Raw genomic sequence first — 17,783 nt, 5'->3', positions numbered from 1 at the left:
AGGGAAGAAGATTTTATTTTTTCTTTGATTCATGGGTTGAGGTGACCCAACCATTGCATTATTACCTGGCTGGGCTACTGGTGCCACATCTCTCTGTACTCAGCTAGGTTCTAGACAGAAGAATCAATCAGAAGGGACTGTACGTGAAGCTATTCTAACTTCATACAGCCAGCCAGAGCTTGGGCTCTGTGGACATAGGGTACAGGCTTAGCTCCATACCAGGATAAGGTCTAGACTAGGACTTTGAGAGGTATTAGAGTTTATTAAGTTAAAAAAATCACGAAAAAAAAGTCATTTCCTCCACATTTTCCCTTAAGCTGTATAGATTCTCTTACCGTCTCATAAAATTCATAGAGATTTGCCAACTTCTCCAGCTCCCCTTTCCTTCTCTCTGTTTGACTGATGATATCATTCAGGTATCTTTTGAAGTTCTGGATTTTTTCTTCCATATTTGGTGAGTTATTATCTTTTACCAATTGTAGTCCTTTTCTACAATATTGCTACAGCATAAAGAACAAAATATCAGCTATAGCCAAACTATAGAACTTATTAGTTTTGTTCTCAATAGGCTAAACAAAAAATGGCCCAAGATGCCACCATGAATTTTCTCCAACATTATACTGAACCCATACTACTTTCCTCAAAATCATCAATGGCTTCTTGCTAAATCCAGGATCCTCTTTTTAGTTCTTGTTACCCCCTGACTTCTTGGGAGCTTCTAAAAATGTAAAACAATCACCTTCTCCTTCTGGCTATGTTAGCTTCAATGACCATACAGTCTAATGATCTTTCTCCTATTTCTCTTACCTCTTCTTTTAGTCTCCTTTGTTGGATCCTCTTTATCTTCCTAGTTCTTTATGGGGAAGGGTATGTTTCCCCAAGGTTCTTTCCTTGCACCTCTTCTCTTTCCAGGCACTTTCACTTATTCTCACATCTTTAACTATTTCACTTACGGAATTGACTCCTATATCTATATCTCCAGTCCTAATTTTTCTCCTGGACTCTACTGTCGCTTTTCCTAGTGCCTAATAGATATTTCCACCAGAATATATCCCTTTATTACTTTTGAAATCTTAGTGTTTGACTTTTCCTCCTTCTGTCACTGACCACTTTCAGCTGGGTTGCCAAGTCCTTCAATTTTGTCTCTATAATGCCTTTCACACTTGTTTCCTTTTTTTCTTTTACCATTATAAGTTTCATAAAAGCCACCATTACCACTCTTTAAAAAACAAAACAAAACTGGATCTGTGATTTCATTAATGTAGAGAATTACCAATGGAAGATTTCCTCTACCAATTCATATTGGGGTTCTCTTCACAAATTTTATTCTGGAAGAGTTGCTAGAGGTGCTCAGAGTTTAAATGAAATGCCCATGGTCACATAGTCAGCATGAATCAATCAGGACTTGGTCCCAGATCAAACTTCATTCTGAGGACAACTTTCTACCCACCACACCACTGTCAGTGTCCATTAATGGAACAAAGAAGCAGGAGCCATGCTACATTTGGCATCACACATATTGGATTCAAATCTCAGTTCTGTCCCTTACTTTCTCTGTAAATGTGGGGGAAGACACTTTATCTCTTTGGCCCTTGATTTCCTCATTTGTAAAATGAAGAGAAGGGAGTATAGGAACTCAGATTCCTTCCAGCTTGAAATTCTCTAAAAGTGATCAGAAATGTGTCATATTAAAACAAAAATGACCTTTTTTGATAGCCTCCTAACCAAATGTCATCTAATATCAGATCATGGAATTTATTACTTTTATTCTCAACAGGTTGAATGAACAGAATTCTTGTGGCCCAAGACCCTACAGTATGTTTCCTCCAACTCTGATTTGGGATCTTCTGCTACTTATCCCAAAGGTAAACAATGACTACTTGCCAAATTTCAGGCCTCATCATCCTTGACCTTTCTTTTTCAATCCAAACTATATAACATCCTATTGCTAAGAAATTAGCCTTCTTGCTAATTAGCTAATTAGCCTCACACTTTACATTCTATCTCTTATGTCTCTACCTTTGCTCAGGTTGCCCTCATGTCTATACTGTACTTCTTCCTCATTTCCATTTGGTTTCCTTCAAATCTTAGCCCAACCTCATCTCAAGGAAAGAGGTCTTTCCTGACCCCACTTCCCCTACCTTACTGTGGCTCCCTAAATTATCTTGTATTCATTTCAGATATATTTTGCATATGCTTATATGTAGACACATATTCTTTGAAGACAGGGAAGGTTTAGCTGATATCTTTGGACTAGGGTCTAGCACTTAATCAATTTTGATTTTTTGAGCCAAAGAGATACTGTTTATGGTTATTTATATTCATATTGTTGATGCCTTTTTTCCTTTGTTATAAGATATAGAGTAGATTTTGTGCCTAAGGCATTTAATTACTATAATAGTTAGTTGTAAAATTTGATGAATATAAACTGATGCCACTTAAACATCTTTATACCATTTAATTCACATATGTATTTAACTGATACTGTGGTATTAATAATAGAGATAAGTACAATCCTATCTCTCAGGAAAAATCATATTAAATTACTGATTAGAGGTACAAAGCAAATTCAGATTTCCCTTTAAAAACCTATGTGATGGGGGGCAGCTGGGTGGCTCAGTGGACTGAGAGCCAGGCCTAGAGACAGGAGGTCCTAGGTTCAAATCTGGCCTCAGACACTTCCCAGCTGTGTGACCCTGGGCAAGTCATTTGACCCCCATTGCCTACCCTTACCACTCTTCTGCCTTGGAACCAATACATAGTATTGGTTCCAAGACAGAAGGTAAGGGTTTAAAAAAAAAACAAAAAAAAAACCCCTATGTGATGATATCAAAACATAACAGAAGGATGATAATGGTAGAAAAGAACACTTGTGAAGACTACAACAGGAGTGACCGTGACCCATTTGATAATACCTACCATCACCATGTCACCAAATACCCGAAATTCTTCTTGCTTTTTCTTCACATTCTCTAGAGAAAGTAGCTCCAAAGGGCCAAGGTATTTTTCTCGCTCATTTTCAAACCATAATTTAATCTAAATAGGAAAAGAATATTTAAAAAATTTTTTCAGTGCATTTAGGACCTTGGCCCAAGGTACATGGCAAAATATGATAAAATATGAGCTATTTCTATACTCTGGAGAGAATCACATGGATAGGTTGGTCCTCTGCTCTTAGTAAATAGTCTTACTTGTTTCATTGTGGAATCAGATCATTCTTCCTAGACAAATAGATATTTTTAGTTTTTAAAAACTTACTAGATATTTGAACACAGGTAAGTCACTTAACATCTTGGCACCCTCAATTCTTCTCTAATAATAGAAGTCGCCAAGCAGGTGCTTTACTAAAGGGAATTTCCTCATTGGAAGTTCCCTACATTAGAGAAGGGCAGCATGGTGGATAGAATGCTGAGCCTGGAATCAGGAAGATCTGATTTCAAATATGACTTCAGACCCTTATTAGCTGTGTAACCCTGAGCAAGTCACTTAGCCCTTGCAGGCTTCAATTTCTTCATCTGTAAAATGAGCTAGAGAAGAAAATGGCAAACCACTCCAGTAGCTATGCCAAGAAAAACCCATATGGAGTCCAGTCCAACCCAATTGGAATGCCTGAATGACAACAAGAACACACTAAGGAAATCATATATCTAATCTAAAATGGTCAAAGATGTCATACATGCCATAGGAACAATCATTAAGCCTTTAATGTTCTCTGTGAAAGGTAGGGCAGAACTTCCTTTACAAAAGATGACAAACCCTCAGCCTGTCCAGGGATTTACACACTTAGCTATTTTGTCTCCCCCTCTATCTTCTGCCTATGATACATCTGCAATTAGAATCTAAAGTTTTTGTTTTTGTTTTTTTTTAATTTAGAAGCAAACCTTTTGGATTGACATCAATCTGTTACAAGAAATAGTAAGATATTCTCTCCAATCCTCAGGGGATAGCTGCCTTCAAGAAGGGACAATGGCTTACCAGATGCTCACAATGATGTTATAATGGAAAACATCAAGGATTAAAGGAACCTTGAAGTTAATTTAGACCCTCAGAGATAAAAGAAAAAAGGTGGCAGTCTTAGGAATGATTCCCTTGGTGATCAGGGCTGGAAGTCTGAAGGTAAGAAATCAGCCAAAATAAAATGTTTTAAAAATAAATATTAGTGTGTCAATTATTCTTTCAAATTGTAGTTATGTAATAAAGGCATAAATGACTAGAGTAAAAGCCAGAGGCTTGGATGCTTCTCATTTATTTTGTCCCCCAAAAGAGTACTGACCTGGTTACACCCTTCCTCAAGCTTTCTTAATTCCTGTAGGTTCTCCAGCTGCTGAAGACACTTATTAGATGACAGGACTAGCCTATGGACCTCTTCATCTACTTGATTATATAGTCTGGTTATAGCTTCCATAGCATCTCTGATGAAGAGAAGATAACAGCAGTCAATGCATAGCACTATTCAGACAGGCCTGCCACAAAGAGAAACAGCTTCTTTGAAGACTTCTGGGAAGGGTGTAGGAATATGCCAGTGCAACAGTGACTCAGAGCAAGACAAATCCTAAATTTTGGAAACTAAGTCATCCTTGAAAGCCCATACATGATGCCTCTAGACAAAGCCATGACCAAACAATGAGCCTTTCATTCTCATATATATGTGCATGTGTTTGAAGGAAAATCACCCATCCTGAAATGCAGTCTCCTTGGAGGAGAAACAATGACTCTTGAGCAGCATGGAGCAAAGATGAATTCCATGTCTAATTGAAATGGCAAGAAGAATTTAGGTAGGCGGGGAAGAGTTTCCCAAGACGAAATCAAGTTGGAATATTAGATAACAAAGGAGAATTCATTCATAACCAAAGAGGGCCTCTGACTCTGTATGGAAAATACGATGAGTTCTCCTTTTTCTTCTATTTGAGGATTTAAATAAAATTAACTTGCTTTTGTTTTATATACATAGATGCAGATGAGGACTGGCCCTGCCAATCTGTGAGGATTATGGTTTCAAGGGGTAGGGAGGTTTGGGCTGCATCTCTCACAACTGCTCTTTGGGGGAGAAAAGTCTCTAAGTAATGCAGCTGTATGTGGTCTAGTATATGATGTTAAGCACTATTCTTGCAAATTCTCATTCTTGATTAATATGAAATTTTGGCTCCCATCCAATACTGCTTTGAAATCATCCATTTACTTACCTATAATCTTCAGTCCCACAGAAGTCTTCCTTCCGGAGCCTGGCCAGGACTGTGCCACCTTCTAAGCGGAGAGTTACCAGAAGGACATCTTCCAGAACAAGCTTCATCATTGTCTTGTGTTTGTTGATTAGTTCTACCACTTCCTAATGGTGGAGGAGAAAAATGTGTGTGTTTGTGTGTATATATACATACATATACACACACATATTATATAATGTATAAAAGCTACAATGTATTGTTGGATAGTGCTTTGAAGTGTGGACCAACATCTAAGACTCAGGTGCTTCCTAACTTTGAAATAATGACAAACACCATCAAACAGCAACTATTATATGGGAGGAAGCTAACTGCTCTTAATTCCAGTGCCTTCTCTCCATTATTTCCTATTTAACCTGTATTTGGATGTAGTTATTAGCTTGCTGACTCTCCCACTAGATTGTAAACTCCTTGAGGGTAAGAACTATCTTTTGTCTCTTTTTGTATTCTCAGCCCTTAGAATGGTGTCTGACATGTTGTAAGTGTTCAATGATGTTTATTGATTGATTGATTTTAGTTGTAGCAGAGTTAATGCAGGTAAAGAAATCCCAGTGTCACTCCATAGAAAGATTTGGTCAGGAAAAAAAAGTGATCTTTGTAGGGATTTTATTTTTAAAATTTGAATTGATTTTAATTTAACTTGAATTGAATTAAAGTGATTTTATTTTTAAAATTCATTTTACATAAAACTTCTTTGGAACACATCTGTAATGAAAACCAGGTTCATTTATAGTGTAAGATACTAGTCAATATATACCCAAGTAGAAGACAAAAGGAAAAGGCAAGATGACAATAAGATTTAACTTCAGATTACTCAAATTTCCTGACATTTATATTTTGTTAAGAAATGGTGAATCTTTAGAGGAAAGTTACCAATATTTATAATATATGTGGGATTTTTATAAATAGAGAAAGCCCTATTATAACTACATTAAAAAAGATAATAATCCAAACTCACAAGTTAGAAGCTCTGACTAGTGTTCTGGAGGTGGAGTACCTATTCTTATCAGCTAGCAGGTAAGGAAGGAAAGTGCCTGGTCCCATTACAAGTTAGGAGGAGGACAATATGAGTTCCATCTCAAGAAATGATGCATTTCACTGACACATTGTTGACACACCAAAAATAATGCCTTCTTTTGGGAAAGATTTATTTACATGAGTTGGAACAGGTATACTAAATGGTAGAAACAGAGGTAGCTAAGTTCCTTATGGAAATCATTCTGCCATTTGAAATGTTCACAAACCAAAAATGTTTGAGGATGACTGCAACGGGTAAGCAAGAAAACTAAAAGTTGGATATCACATTTCTGATAAACATTGGCCCCTAAAACAAGCCTCCTACTCTTAGAAACTAGACTTTAGTAAAGGTCTTTTTGCTTTTAGAACCAAAACCTTATCATCTTTTTAAATAAGATAAATGCTTACTTACTTGCACTGTACTTAGGGTCTTGTTTGTGGTCAGGGAACAGACGGAATTCTGTAGAAAAGTAATGGCTTCTTTGCAGTTTGTAGCAAATGGTTCTAGTTTCTACCATGTTTTGTGAGGACAAAGAGATGGAAAGTAATAAGTGAGATTTCAAATGGACATTTGGGTTTTATTCATGAGGTTAAAATGTCATTTATTGGTTATAAAATTCTATACTCATCTTGGGAAGAGGATTGTGTAACTTACAGAGGAATAGGAGAGTGAGAGGATAGGATGAGGGAAGGACCAAAAGTCCCCTAAAGAAACTAAGAAACTAAGAGAAGGTAGTATAGATTAAGAGAAAAGAGGGTAAAGGGATAAGGAAAAGAAGGTATTCCTAGAAGGGAGTAAAAATAAAGGGCTGGCATACTATGCCTCAACTGATACAAAGGAAGCAGGGGTAGCAATCATGATCTCTGACAAAGATAAAGCTGAAACAGATTTAAACAAAAGAGAATACTAGGGAAACTATATTGTTAAAAGGTACCATAGATAATGAAGCCTTTTTAGTATTAAATCTATATGGACTAAATGGCATAGTATCCAAATTTTTAAAGGCAAACCTAAATGAGTTACAGGTGGAAATAGATAACAAAACAATAATAGTGGGGGATGTCAATTTTCCTTGCTCAGAAATAGATAAATACAACCAAAAAATAAATAATAAAAAATTTAAAGTATGACTAGATGCTTAGATAAGATAAATATGATAGATATCTGGAGAAAATTAAATGGTAATAGAAAGGAATATACCTTCTTCTCAGCAGAACATGATACTTTACAAAAATTGGCCAAACATTAAGGCACAAAAACATTATACTTAAACATGGAAAAGCAGAAATGTTAAATATATCCTTTTCAGCCCATGATGCAATAAAAATTGTATATAATAAGGGACTATGGAAATAAAGAATAAAAATTAATTGGAGACTAAAGAACTAATCACATTCTAAGTTGAGAATTAGGGTTAGGAACTATCCCTTTGGTTTCTTTGGTATAGGGAATTCTCTGGCTAACAATTAAGGTTGGTGCCTGCTCTGCTCTTTATAATATTAGAGAGTTGTCTGGAGCATGGAGGGATTAAGTGGCTTGCATTGGGTCACATAGCTAGTATGTGTCAGAACTGGACTTAAATGCATATCTTCCTTTCTCTGAGGCCATCTCTCTATATTGTGGCATACTACCTTCAATCTACCTTATAGTATATGTACTTGAATGCTTAGTAACAAGAACAAAAGCTCACATTTACATAGAACTCTAAAATTTGCAAAACATTTTCCTCACAATGCCAGTTCCTTGATGGCCTCTATGTCTTTGTTGCTGTAGTACCTAGCATGGCCTGACACATAGAAGGCCTTAATAAATGCTTGTTGCATATATGATGAATAACTATATAAAACAACAGAAAGAACATAGAACTATGTACACTGAGAAAAGGAAAAACAATGCAATGAGAAAACAAGGGAAGAGCACTGAGCCATCATGTCTTACTTACCCTTCGGAAACGGATCCATTCACTGTGGTTGTAAACAAAGGTCCCATCAAACTCTGCTGTCAGCTGTGTACTATCAATGAGCTTATGCAGGGCCTTCAGGGAGGTCAGAACCTCATACTGCTAAGGAAAAGGTGTTTAAAAGATTTTTACTATTGCCATGAATCTAGTCACTGGGGAAAAAGAATCCTGTGATAAATGAACTTTTTCCTACTTTCTCAAACACTCTAGACTAGACAGTAAATAGATTATACCCCAGAGGCCCACTGCCACTCAGAGGCACTAGGTTTGAGAAGATCCAGGCACAACTTTCAGTTTTATACTGTTTTATTGTGTGGTATCAATTATTCTATGCTTCTGTAGGACCATCTACCAAGTGACTGCCCTGGTATAGCTCTCAGAGTTGCAAGAATTAGTGGAGAATGTCACTTTAATGCACTGCTTCCTGATGCCTGCATTCTGCAGAATGTACCCACTTTGGAATTTTAAATTTCCGGTGTCATAGAATGCTAGGAGATTGGGGGTGTTAGCCTAGAAATAATTGGCTGGGCTTTTGTTTTCCTAGTGATAGGATTAGAGTAAACCTTTGAGTACTTCAAATTTGACTAGTTATAACAATGAAGATAGACAGATGAAAGAGAAATAAATGAAATAAAAATAAAGAAAAAGAATAGAGAAGTAAAGATGAGAAAAGAGAGAATGAAAGGAGAAAGGGATAAAAAAGGGAGGGAGAGAGTGGAAGGGAGAAAATATAGAGGAGGGAAAGCAAAAAGGCAGAGGAAATAGCAAGAAAAGATAAAAGAAAATGGCAAATGGAGCAGAGGAGGCAAGAGACACTTTAAAACACAAAAAATGAGATGAGTGGAACAGAAGTTCATAATGTATAGAAAAAAGAATAGAGGAAAAAAGGAGGGAAGGAAATTAAATTAGATTTAATTAAAGAGAATTAGAGAGAAGAGAGGAAAAAATTAAAAATTAAAGGTAATAGAAGGGAAAGAGAAGGTGAGAAAAGAAAAAGAATAGAGAAAAGGTCTTCTATAATCCACTCACTTTGGATGGGATTGATGTTCTGGTGTTCCTCACTACTTCTATTGCTGTGATACCTGGGAATACTGATGGATTCTCCTCTCTAATTCAGTGGCAGAAGTTGAGAAAAGGGACAAAGGAGGTGTGAAGGGAAGACATAGAGTCCCAATGTGGCCAAGGAAGATAAGGTAAAATGGAAGCCAAATAGAACTCTGAAAGACACGACTTTGTGGTTTTGATTCCACCATACACCAGATGATCAATGAAAGTCCCCACCTACAGGCAAAGGTAGATGTCTGAGGAGACATGCATTTGGCATAGAGGAAACAAAAACAGTGGCCCAACCAAAGAGGGATATAACAGAAAATCCAGCCATTGGGGAACTCGAACGCTCAATGATGAGTAGCAAGAATCATGTGGTATTCTCATTTCCATCTCAGATGGTATGATCTTCTTGCAAAGCCTTCCTTATATGATTCCTGCTTGGAGCAAGGCTTGGTTCCAAGTCTGGAGATGAGCAGAACTTCCAGGTGAATGTGAAATTGGCATTACTGCCAAATCAGTAAGGACAAAGGGTCGATGAGTCAAATAGGCCACAGCATACTGTGGTAAAGAGTAAGACAAAGCCACCTATTGACTGATAGAAATGCCCACTTTTTAAATAGTTGATTTGTTCTTAAATGCACACAGCTCCTTAGTCCAATTCCCAGTACTTGTAAAATATTGCAATCAGGCTTTAATATTTGATATATTTGTCAAAGAAACAAAAATTCTAATATTTGACTCCTTTTGCTCTAAATAAATGTTCCTTTTGTAAACTAATGATGAACAATGTGAACAAGAAACAGTTGTATCCTTATTACTGAGTAACTTTCATGATATTCAAATGAGTTTTATAATTTTTTTAACTTGACTTGGAATCATACTTCATAGTTTGATTAGAAGATAAGAAGATCTTTGAGTTTAGTCTATTTAACCAAGTGGAACATATCTTTGTTCTGTTATGTCTGCTTGTCATGTGCTCTGTTCAGACTTAAATTACTTATCTATATTTTAACATTAGGTTTGGTTTTGTCCTGCAAAGTACATCTAATGTCAAAATGAAGAGTAAATGAAGGTCAGTTCTCACTTTTTATCACCACAACTGGAAAATAACTTTATTTATCTTAATGAAAATAGATTATACACAAAAGACAGAAGATAAATAAACTTATTTTTGAGCAGGATTAGGTCCATTTCTCAATCAATAAATTAAGTGCCTACTATGTGATAGGCATTGTGCTAAGTGCTGGGATATACAAAGAGAGGCAAGAGACAGTCCCTGCCCTCAAGGAGTTTTAACTTGAGAGAAGAAAACAAATGTGCCCAAATAGTTATATACAAAGAGAAAAAAAATTAAAATTAGAATTAAGAAATTAATTAATTTCATTAGTTAATTTCAAGAAACACAAAAGTTAAAATTTAAAAATCTTTTTTACTATATACCTTAATTTTCTTAGTTCACAGAAATCTCTAAACAATGCATATTATTTTGAGTAGCACGATACTAAAAATCTAAAACCACTTCTCAATTTTACCTGCAGTGCTGTATCCTTGTCAGGCCTAAAAGCTGATTCTTTATCCACCAGAAGCAGAATGCTGTGAATGGACTGAGGTGCCGAATTCTAGAGCAAGAAAAGTGATATTAACAAGTATTTTGAAATTTCATTTAAAGTTGTCTTTTTAATACAAACTCAACAATCATCAACCCAAAATTTCCAATATATAAAGAATAAAAAGATTTTTAACTTTGACCTTCATCTCTAGATACCATACATAGGTAGATATAAAGCATATAGTAAATTTAATATAGTAAAAATAGCCCTAATTGATTGTGTCCCCTTCTGAAATTCTTTCTGATTTCTTCTATGTATTTTTGTTTGTTAATCTTCTTGTCTTTCTTTCTTTTTGTTTCTCTATGACTTTCCACTAACTCGGCCCACAACCTTACCCAATAAAATCCCTCACTATGAGAAATAACTTCAAGTACTTCAAACAAACATATACTGGAAAGTATATATCTCATTCTGTTCCTCTAACCCATCACCTCTCTGGTAAAAATCTTCATCATCAATCTCCTGAAGTCATAAAATTTTCTAATTTTTAAAAAACTTTTACTGTCTTTCTTAGAATTGATTCTAAGGCAGAAGAATGGTAAGGACTAGGCAAATGGGGTTAAATGGCATATTCAGGATTACACAGCTACAAAGTACCTAATTCCAGATTTGAACCCAAGACCTCCTTGTCTTTAGGCCTGGCTCTAGGCCACTCAGTCACCTAGCTGCACTTTAGTTTCTAATTTTTTTTAAACTGAAAAATAAGTTAAAAACAGTACAATTGATTGATACTATCTATAAAAGGCAGATATTTGCCCAAACCATACATTTCCAAGTTGAAGAAGAGGTAGTGTGATATAAAATGTAATTAATGCTAGCCTGAGAGTCAAGAGACTCCCTAGAATGGAAGACTGTTGGATATTTTAATCCTGACTTTGCTTAGCACTTGCTGTATGACCTTAGGGAGATCACTTGGTCTCTTGATGCCTCATTTTCCTTTCCTATAAATTAAGAGATTGGCAGATGATGTCTAAAATCCCTTCTGGTTCATAATTTTTTGTGATTCTATAATTTACAGTTTCCTCATTCAAAAAACATTTGCTTTGTTGATGGTTAAATTCTGTCTTGATTAGATTATTATTTGCTTCTAGAGACTATATGTTATTTCTATAATACTGCCTTGTTTATATTAAAAATAGTTTTGTTGGTCTTTCTTTAGTGGTTCCTTTGTCATCCTCTTTTATCAGGAGAATATTTTGGAAGAATCACATAATTACATGATGTTATTTAATTCCTATGAAGTTGTTTCTATAGCTCATAGTTCTGTTCAACAACATCTTGAAAATAAATGAGGCATTTTGGGTCCCTTATTCCTATGAGCCATTTCAACTAACATTTTGAGAGCTTATCACATACACCAAGCTATAAGCAATGTTGCAATATTTTTTTTGAAAGGCTTTCAAAGTCTTTTGAGGGTAGACTTTTATCACTAGGACTTAATGACAGAATGCAAGCTCCTAGGGGGGAGGAAGGGCTTCCTTTTTTGTCTTTGCATCCCCAGTTTTGTCTTTATTTTCTTTTTCTGTTTCAACCAATTATTTGTGACCCCACTTGAAATTTTCTTGGCAGAGATTCTGGAGTGACTTGCCATTTCCTTTTTCATCTCATTTTAAGGTGAAAAAACTAAAACAATCAGAGTTGTGTCTTGCCTACAGACACAAAGCTAGTAAGTGTCTGAGGCCGTATTTGAATTCAGGAAGATGAGTTGACCTGACTCTAGACCCAGCACTCCATCCCCTCCTTCATTCTTTCCTAGCTGCCCTATATCACCCAGTGCATAGCATAATTTCTGATACATAGTAGGTGCTTAATAATTGCCTTTGATTGATTGTTTCTACTGCATGCAAAATTCATGGCAGAAGCCAGTTTAGTTATGTATAAAACTCATTCTTTTAGAGTATATAGTGGTTATACTATATGGTGAATAGGTAAAACATAGTATGTTTTTAAAACTCCAATGGCTTTTTAGTTTCGAATTTAACTTAATTTACCTCACCTCTCTTCCTTGTCAGGAAAACATGTGGTACATGCTGAATGGGAATTAAAAATCAGTCAGAAATGGAACTGAGATATAAACATGGTCAGACCTAATTTAATCTAACTACAATACTATCATGTCCTTCTAGCTCCCTTATCTCAACTTCCTTCATCAGAAACAAACTTCTCATTGGTCACTTTGCCAAAATCCATTATGCTGCTTTTAGGAGTCTTTTTGGAATGAGATCATTATGAATTTTTTCTTAAGGCAACCTGTGACAACCTGACAACATTCAACACTGAATGCAGGCTGAAAGCCAGATTAAAAGCAAAAACAAAAACAGTAATATCAATGTCAACCTGATACCATTTGGATATCCTTTTAAAAAAGTGATTAAAAAACACCTTAGAATATCTTGTTAAACAGAACACTTCAGAAGTGAGAGGAATTCTATTTGCCCCTCATCTTCCTACCCCAATACATCAGCTTTGCTTTTCTGAAAAATGCTTGTCTCAGGATAGCAGCTGTGCATGCAGGAAGGGAGGCTATTCCTACCCAAGGACTACATATGGCGACTGTTGCCAGCTGGGGGAAATTAGCTGTACATGACTCAGAATGGAAATTAAGCAAAAGCAGTAGTTTGGAGGCACTTGGCTACTGAAATGAAAAACAATAAGTGATAAGTAAGGCAAGTGGTATTGTGTAAATTTAGCCCTACCTGCAAGGCACACAGACTATCAATGAAGGGCTGTATGCCAATGGACAAAAATCTGCCTGAGTCTGTAATGCTAGATTAGGGAATGCTATTTGATTTGTTATCCCAGCTCTCCCTGTGACTTTTGGGGCTTCAGCATGATGCTTCAGCTATAGTCTCAGCCTAGAATCTCCTCTAGTGTCTGAAGCTTCCATCTCCTGGAATATCTAACCTTCATATAGCCTTTTTATCCTGGAATAACCCTCCATCAGGCAGGCTCCCCTTCTCCTATTCCTAAGGCCTCCATTTTGAGCAGAGGTTCAGGCTGGCCAGCCTTCATTCCCACCCTGTTTCTATTCCTAACTTTCCAGATGTCAACAGTTTGCCCTTGCATCAAGAACAGTATTCACACCCTGCTTTTCAGCTCCCTTTAATGTATTATTTTCCAAAATTAGAATATAAGCTCCTTGAAGACAGGGACTATTTTAATTTTTGCTGATATTTGTTATCCCCAGCACTTAGGACAGTACCTGGAACATAGTAAATGCTTCTTTATTAATAAACATAAATGTTTTAATATACAAAAACAAAAAAGGGTCTATGTGTGAAAATATGAACTTTTGTTACATAGTTTTTTAATTTGGTATTTAATTGGGGATTTTTAATTTGTCATTTTTCTAGTTTTTTTAGTTGTACGTCCAATTCATTGATCTGTTTTTTCTCTATTTTGCTGTAAGCATTTACAGATACAAATTTTCTTCTCACTATAGATTTGACTGCAGCCCATAATTTTGATATGTGGTTTCTTTGTTGTCATTCTCTTTAATGCAACTATTTGTTTTTTCTATGATTTCTTCTTTGACCTATTCATTCTTTAGGAGAAGATTATTTAGTTTCCAAATAACTATACATAGTTTTAAAAACATATATTACATTTAATCAGGAAGTAACAAAACAACTCTGTTTTTCTGTCCCTAGTGAGTTTCCTCCTTTCTCTTATGTATGTTAAAATATTTCATTGATTTTTTTTTTTTGCTTAAAAAGTCTATAGGAATTAAATTTTAATGGTTTGTCTAAAATATATGAAAATTATAAATAATATGGTAGTTGCTGATTTAAAGTGTTATTGCTCAAAGTCTAAATGACTTTTAATAGCTTTTATTTACAAAAGAGGTGGAAAGAGTGAAAGTGGAAAAATGTAAGAAGAAGCTAGAGAAGACATTTAGCCTATCTATCTAAAGATTTCTCCAGTGCTTGACTCAGCCAGAATTTATTGACCTTGAGCTGGAATTAAACTCTCTCTAGAAGACAGGAAGGGAAAGCCAGCTTTCAACCAAGTTCCCTCCAAGAGGCAGTTCAAGAAGATGACTGGAGCTGAAGGTGATTCCTGAGGCCACCTTTCTTCCTTGAGCTGACCTTCTTGAAGCTGACTTCCTTCTTGAAGCCTAACTCCTTCTTAAAGTCAACTTCCCCTAACCCCAGAAATTCAGGGCCTTTTATATTGGCTTCTTGTCCCTTCTCCTTTTCACAAGGGCCAATCACAGCTTCCAAATTGCCCAGCACTGCTCAGGGGGCAGTGTTTGTGGGAACCACTTCTCACCTTCTGGAGAGGTGAATACTCATCAAAAGAGTTCACAGATTCCTGGCTGATTGAGGTGTGAATTCTCATTTTCTGGCTGATTGAGTTGAAAAGGTAGAGAGCTCCTCCACCTAGTGATAAGTAGGGTGTTCAAGTTTTTGTTGATTTAATTCAAAAGTAGACAAAGGAGAGTTAATCCTATATTTACAATCTGGTGAGGTACTAAGTAGGGGTACTTAAATTATTGTTTTTGTTTTTTAAAAAACCTTACCTTCCATCTTGGAATCAATACTCTGTATTGGTTCCAAGGCAGAAGAGTGGTAAGGGCTAGGCAATGGGGGTCAAGTGACTTGCCCAGGGTCACACAGCTAGGAAGTATCTGAAGTCAGGATTTGAACCTAGGACTTCCCATTTCTAGGTCTGGTTCTCAATCCACTGAGCCACCCAGCTGCCCCTTAAGTTATTGTTAACCAAAATGTTAACTCAAAACAGACAAAGGGAATAAAGGATTCCCTTTCACAAGTGTAAACTCAGAGAGAACAAAGAATTCCCTTTTACAAATTTCTATTGCTATTTATCCTACTCCTCACCATTTAAAAGACTTCCTTTGGTTTGTCTATCAACTGGGGATGGCTGAACAAATTGTGTTATGTGATGGTGTTGGAATATCATTGTGCTTTAAAAAATGATAAACAAGATGATTTCAGAAAGAGCTGGAAAGACCTATGTAAACTGATGCAGAGTGATATAAGCAGAACCAGGGGAACACTGTCCACACTAATAGCAATACGGAATGATCAACGATGGAAGACACCTTCTCTCAGCAATATAATGATCCAGGACAATTCTAAAGAACTTATGGCAAAGAATGCTATCTACCTCCAGAGAAAAAACTGTTACAATCAGAATGTGGATCAAAACATACTATTTTTCACTCTTGCTTATTTGGGCTTTTATTTTGGGGTTTTAGTTTTATATGATTATTCTCTTAAAAATTGAATAATATAGAAATATGTTTTGTACCATAATACATGTATAACCCAGTTCAAGTTGTTTACCATCTCAGGGAAGTGGGGAGGGAAGAAAGGAAGGGAGACAATTTGGATCTTAAAACTTCAGTAAATTCATGTGGAAAAATGTTATTACATGTAACTGGTAAAATAAAATATCTTTATCATAAAAAGACTTCCCTTGTAACAAATACATACACTCAAAATAAATAAACATATTTGCTATTTCTGAAAATGTGTGCCTCATATTGCATCTCTATTCTATCAGCTCCCTGCTAGTAGATGGGAGACATAGTTCATCATCAGTCTTCTCAAGTCATGATTGATCACTTTAGTGATCAAAGTTTTAAAGACTTTCAAAGTTGTTTTCCTTTACATCATTACTTTGGTCACTATGCAAATTGTTCTCCTGGTCTTGGTTACTTCACTAGGCATCAGATCACAAAAGTGTTCCCAGGCCACTTTCTCTGCATCAATCATTCATTATTTCTAATGTAATGCTTCATTAAATTCTTATACCAGATTTGTTCAGCCATACTCTATTTGATGGGCAGCCACTTTGTTTCTAGTTCTTTGATATAATAAAAAAAAAAAGCCCTCATAAATAATTTTGTATTAATAGATCCTTTTCCTCTGTCTTTGACCTCTCTTTTATAGGTGGCAGTCCCAAATAGTTGAAAAGTAGGCACAATTTGGGAATTTTTTGTGTATTGTGTATCCATATTGCTTTCTAGAATGATAGGACCAAAAATTCTAATAATGAATATTTGAAAATTTACTAAGAGCTTTGAGGAAAACTTATGGAAGGACATGAACAAAAGTCCCACTAGATGGGTAAGTAAGGATAGGTGGAAATTTACATTTCATTGAGAAACATTCCAATTGCGGAAATCATAGGCCTACTTGAGAACCTAAGCATTCATGACTGTATCAGCTCTATTTTAGTCTATTCTTTTTGCAAATTCGTAGAGAATAAAGATTGTTTGTTTTGTGTTTTTGCAATCTTGGTGCCTAGAAATGTTCCTTAAACATAGAAGATGTTTAATAAATGTGTGTGGGATTGAACTAAATAAAGAAGAAACTACTAAATTGAAAGATGTTGAGCAGATCCCTTTGGGGGGGGGGGGGGGATGTGAATGAGGGAACTAGATGAATTGGTTTTATCATCATGTGCTCCAGAGCTACAAGAAATGTCATTTCATGAGACTTTTGTTCATCTTGCCTTATAGCACTAAGAATGAGCAATGTCACAATCTATCATGAAGACACTTAAAGCTTATTGAAATTAAGAAATCAAAAAATTCCATCAAGGATTTGGTGAAAGAATTATAACATTTCAGTGTTGGAGGAGAACTCAGCAGCCATCTAGTTCAATGTATACCTGAAACAGAATCTCACCTACAACAAATCTAATAAGTATTCACATAGCCATTGGATGGAAGAACTCGCTATATCCTAAGGCCACTAATTCCAGTTCAGGATAGCTTTTAATTGCTAGGAAATACTCCTAAGAGAAAGATTAAATCGGCCTTTTTCTAACTTCCACACAATGATCTGAGTTCTGCCCACCTAGGGTCAAACAAACTAATTCTGATCCTTCTTCTGTTGATAACCTTTCAAATACTAGAAGAAACCTATCATAGTCCTGTCTTCAAACCCTGCCAA

General features: G+C 35.9%; 1 protein-coding gene across 1 annotated transcript in view; it reads right to left on the bottom strand.

Annotated features, from left to right (window-relative positions):
* Positions 1 to 17,783, bottom strand: part of PLEKHG4B (pleckstrin homology and RhoGEF domain containing G4B) — a 199,120-nt gene that overhangs the window by 41,284 nt on the left and 140,053 nt on the right. Inside the window, exons 7-13 of the mRNA XM_044665077.1 lie at positions 10,780 to 10,866; positions 8,180 to 8,299; positions 6,649 to 6,747; positions 5,184 to 5,326; positions 4,274 to 4,412; positions 2,920 to 3,036; positions 336 to 500 (exon numbers count right to left, since the gene is read on the bottom strand). Coding sequence (XP_044521012.1) covers positions 336 to 500; positions 2,920 to 3,036; positions 4,274 to 4,412; positions 5,184 to 5,326; positions 6,649 to 6,747; positions 8,180 to 8,299; positions 10,780 to 10,866 — 870 coding nt within the window. The remainder of the gene's footprint in view (positions 1 to 335; positions 501 to 2,919; positions 3,037 to 4,273; positions 4,413 to 5,183; positions 5,327 to 6,648; positions 6,748 to 8,179; positions 8,300 to 10,779; positions 10,867 to 17,783) is intronic.

The sequence above is a fragment of the Gracilinanus agilis genome, chromosome 1, assembly GCF_016433145.1.
Source record: "Gracilinanus agilis isolate LMUSP501 chromosome 1, AgileGrace, whole genome shotgun sequence".
NCBI lineage: Eukaryota > Metazoa > Chordata > Mammalia > Didelphimorphia > Didelphidae > Gracilinanus > Gracilinanus agilis.
Note: the sequence above shows the minus strand (reverse complement) of the source record. Positions and strands in the feature narration are given on the sequence as shown.